At 50.1% G+C, this 4,893-nt stretch overlaps 1 protein-coding gene across 1 annotated transcript in view; it reads left to right on the top strand.

Annotated features, from left to right (window-relative positions):
• MSS51 (MSS51 mitochondrial translational activator) overlaps positions 1–4,893 on the top strand; it is a 25,259-nt gene that overhangs the window by 13,365 nt on the left and 7,001 nt on the right. The window contains exon 7 of the mRNA XM_019507586.1: positions 4,484–4,577. Coding sequence (XP_019363131.1) covers positions 4,484–4,577 — 94 coding nt within the window. The remainder of the gene's footprint in view (positions 1–4,483; positions 4,578–4,893) is intronic.

Here is a 4,893-nt window from a genome sequence, read left to right as displayed (position 1 = left end):
TTGACCCCTATGCCAAGCCCATCACTGTGCATGTGGCTGGGGCTTCCCACATCGAGACCCTCAACACCCGGGTGATAGATTATGATGAGATCACACAGATATTTCCTGGGCACCAGGGCATTGAGGTGGTAATGGTTGGAGTGGATGTAGTTGATGGATCCATCATGAGACCTCCTCTGACAGCCTTTGGACCCAGGGGTAGAGTCTACCTCAGCAGCTATAAAGGCCTCTATCATGACTTTTGGGAATCCCAAGTAGAAACTCAGCAGGCTGCACGTCCGGACCTTGTGGTGGGCTTTCATCCAGGTGAGTGCCTGGGCAGAGCCTCACTATGGTTGTGTCGAAGAGGGGGTACCTCATCCCCCTGGGCCCACAGAGCTGGCCCCATCCTGGGTCATGCTCCTCATACCCCTCCAGCTTTCCCAGATTTCCCGCTCCTCCTTTCAGTCTACCCCAACACTGCAGTTCCTTTGTGATAAGATACTGCCCACCATGCCTTCCCCAATTCTGTATCCTAGGAAACAACCAGGGGATGAGGCCTCAGGCCAGCTTAGCAAGGCCAAATACAGAAGGTGGGTGCACAGTGATGGTAGCAGCTGGGAAGTGCTGAGGTTTTAAATGCCAGAACATAGGACTGGAAGGGACCTACTGGTTCACTGAGTCCAGTCCCTTGTGACTACATCCAACTATGCAATAACCATTTATCTTGAAGGGTTGCCAAGGTCAAGGGCACCCGCTAGGGCACATGGAGCCTGGGCATGTCCTGCGCATAATGTCATCAGGCTGATGCATTATCCCAAACCTAGGGATGCTAAGGTGGCGAGATGGTGATTCAGCACCAAGGTGTTAGAATGTGCGGGCAGTGGGTCTGTGCCAAAGGGTGATGCTGAGAAGGGCTGGCCCTGCCCGGTGCGTGTTCTTCCCAGGGACTTTTCCTATCGCTGCTCCCATGCCACTGCGCAGGCTGTAGCATGTCATGTACTGTAACCTCTGGGTCCCTGCTGTGTTTGATGACAGCACAGTTGTGAAGCTTGGGCTTCCTGACAGCCTTGGCTCAGAGGATCTCAAAGCACTTGAAAAAAACAGGCTCCATTACCCTTCTTATATAGATGGGAAACTGGTGCACAGAGGGTATTGACTTCCCTGGGGTCACAGAGCAAGTTGCTGGAAGAGTTGGGTGGAGTCCTGCTCCCTTCTCTAGCCACTCGCTGTTACTGCCCCATGCTGCAGGGCACTGGGGAGGGGGTGTTCTTTTCTCCTTTTGCATACTCCTCCTGCTTGGACAGTGTCATGCACCAGATACTCAGTGAGAGGGAGGAGGAAGGGACAAAGCAAATCTTTAAGGGCTCTGTACTTCATTAGCTCCTACTTAACTGCTTCTAAGCCTTGGTAATAGACTCCATTCAAGACTGGCTGGCACAGAAAGTGCTGCATAGCCCGGATGCCAGAGGCTTAATGCTACAGGTCAGCATGGCCACAGTGATCTCAGCATGGGTGTCTGGTAGCTTCTAACAAGCCTAGCCAAGAATGGCATGTGCTTCTCCCTGGGCATCTCCTGCATGCTACGTGCTATTTAGATACCCTCTAAAGTCTCCACTAGCTTAGTGCAAGGGAAAGCAGAGAGGGACCTGACTTAGATCACTAGATCATAGCACCTTGTCTATCTGGCACCCTGGGAAGCTGGGTGTGAATTCAGCCCAGTTGCTCTACTGGACCCAAGAACTCAGATCCCTAAGGTGGGGACAGGAAGGCATGCATGGTTTGCTGTGTCAGCCCGTCAATTGTACTGGAAAGTGAGAGGTTTTTAAGCACATGAATAATCATAGCATGTGGCTGGGGCACCAGCATGGTCCATCTCTACTTAAAAGAAAGATAATGACCAAGGGTATTGTAGCATCAACCTTGTGCAGCTGGATAGAGGAGGAAACAGATGCACAAAGAGGCCTGAAAACCAGGCAGCCTTGGCCTAGGTACTGTGTCACATCTCTGCTTTTCAGAAAGAAAAGCAGAGATGTGACACTAACACAACCTTGCCCTGGCCCCAGGAGGACCACAGCTGCTGTGTAACCTGAGGGGAGAGGAGGTGGGCTAAAGGAAGACCACTGAGGTGATCCATAGTCATTTCAAGCTTCTCAGCAGTTTTGGGTCCATGGCTATTGCTATTCTTCCCCACAGCAACCCCTCACAAAGTTGTCTTTTTCTCCAGAACCCAGAAAGGAGATCAGTTTAAAGCATTTAGAACCATCTGAACCCACTCCTTTCCCACTCAATGAACAGCCACAACAAGGCATTTGGGGCTATTATGAATTGTGGAGTATAGCCTCTCCTGTTATTGCTACATGGTGAGCTATGGAGCCAGGGAACAGAAAGCTTTCGGGACCTTTGCTGCTGGAAGCATGTTTTTAAGATCCTCACTAAATACATTTGTGAGCTGCTGGAATTGAAATGCAGCTAAGAAAAATATCCATGGGTGCTCCACAGAGTGAGCCAGGGAGCATTATCATTAGGGAGGAGGATGGATGCCATGTCAGATACAGGCCAAAGGGTGGCTTAACTCATTGTGGCAGTGTTGTCAGGACACTGCATCAGGCTCAAAGGACTGAACTGTCAACATCTGGGCTGTAGTGGGGAGATGATCAACCCGAGGCAAGTGTTAAAAAGTAAGGTTATGTCATGAGCACCGATAGACTTAAGTCACCATCTTCAGCACTAAGAAGCTGATCATGTTGTTTGGGACAAGTGGGGAGAAGATGCATATGGCAGGGAGGTGAGCTAAGCAGGCATGCCGAGTTTTCCTGCACTCCTTGGTTTTGCTAATCTGCCAGTGCCCCTGAAACATCTCTTCTCTGTGTCCTGCCAAAGAGTGGTGTAACTCATCCATCCTAGGTACTTGCAGCCCCACCTTTGCCATGATACCTGAGTATGCCAAACTTGAGAGACAGGGCAAGTACTAATTTGTCAAAGGGAGCTGAGGGTGGGTTTCACCAGAACCATGTCCTTTAGAGGGTAATTTGGGAGAATGTTTCTGTGCTGGAAAACACCCTGGTGTGCAGGTGGAGAAGGGCTGATGCTGCCACATATCATTTACTTGGAGACCCTGGTACAGGTGCTTATGTTGTGTTCCTGTGTAGAGGCTGCACTGGAACAGCTATATAGACAAGTCTCTTCTGTCATACACTGGGCTTAAGTGACTTGCCCCAGGTCCCAATGGGAGTCTAGGCGAGAGAAGGGACTGGAACTCAGGTCTTCCACAGGCCAGGACTTGTCCTCCCTGGAAGAATCTTGCCACCAAAGCCCCCTCGTGAAGATGCAGTGCAGTGTGAAGCATAGTCATGTCCACACCAGGTTAGGTGGGCACAGCTGTGTTGGCAGGGGTTTCACATTCCCAGCCTATGTAACTACGCTAGTGAAATTTTGCAAAGTAAGCCCAGCCCCAAGTTGGTGCTGTGATCCCTGGGCCATCCAAAACACAAGCATCAGCTGTGGGAAGAAAAAACACAGCCTTCCACTCCCCTCATTGCATCCCCTGAACAAGAAAAGACCACTAAAGTCACTACTCCAGAGGATAAACACTCTCTTAAAGAAGTATAGGTCATGCTACATCACATCACAAGCCATCAGCAAAAGAAGCCCCACTAGACACATCCTGCCATCTTCAATACAAAGCCGGTTCATCAGAATCATTCCAAATGAACCATGCACTTAGCATTTAGCACAAGTAGTGAGCAACAACACTGCTGAAACACAAAAGCACCAGCTGGAAACAGTGAAAAACACCAGTGGTTTCCTCTCTGTAAAGTGTAAAGTGCTGTAAAATATATCTGTAAAGTGCTTTGGAGTCCTATGAGGAAAGGCAATTTAACGCAAAGTTGTATCCTAGTCCCATGGTGCTGTGGGTCTGTGTCTTCCAGGGCAATTTATATCATGTTGGCATGCTGTGTGATTAGGAATTTAAAAAAGCCACTGACCCATTGAGACACAATGGCACCTGCCCAGGCACACACCACCTGCAGACTCTCCTGCTAAAGGCAGGATGATTCTGCAAAATCCCAGAGGGCTGGAACCCTTCCACCCCCTGCATAACATGGAGTCTTCCTTGACATCCTGCCCCCTCCCCACCAAGCCTTCCCAGCTGGTGGCTTGTGCCTTCTTCCAACAGCACCGACCCAGTTGCCTCATTCTGCAGTGAAGGCTCTCACAGCCTCTTGCTTCCACCCCTTCTTGAGAAATGCTCTGAAGTCAGTGGGAGTTACCTGTTTGCAGCACGGCAGAAATAGGGGCTGTCAAAAATAGACTAGCCATGGGAGTCTGGAGCATGCAGTAGCAGGGGTAAGAAGTGAATGAGAATAAGAATACTGTACAAGCTGCTCTAGCTCCTGCAGTGACCACACCCCCAACCTTCTTCCATCTGCAAAGCCACTCTTCCCTGCACTGGGACCAGGTTTCTCCAGGGTTTCCACCTTGCCTTCTGCTTTGTTTGCAGGGTTCCATGCCTGCCAGGACCTGATGGAAGGCTGGCTCCCCACCCTGCTGCTGCTGCGGGACTACAAGATCCCCACCCTCTTCACCATGTACAAGTAAGGCAGGCTTGTCTACCCGCCAGGAGCCAACATGCCCAGGGCCCTCAAGACAGTCATTAATAGGGGACAGCTGCTCTCTGACTTGTACTGATACCTTCCAGTGCCATTTATGTCATTGTATGCTGGATCACATGCTGAGTGTGAGCCAACAGTGTACTCTGGTTGCAAACAAAGCCAACAGCATGCTGGGCTTTATTAACAGAGTGTCACCTGCAAGACAGGGGAAGTGATTTTTCCACTCTGTTTAACACTAGTGAGGCCTCAGCTACAGCATTGTACAAACAAGGCCCATACAATTTATAAAGACATAACA

The sequence above is a fragment of the Gavialis gangeticus genome, unplaced genomic scaffold (assembly GCF_001723915.1).
Source record: "Gavialis gangeticus isolate Ggan-Ray unplaced genomic scaffold, GavGan_comp1, whole genome shotgun sequence".
Taxonomy (NCBI): Eukaryota; Metazoa; Chordata; order Crocodylia; family Gavialidae; genus Gavialis; species Gavialis gangeticus.
The sequence above is the reverse complement of the archived record's forward strand: the minus strand, read 5'-3'. Positions and strand labels throughout refer to the sequence as shown.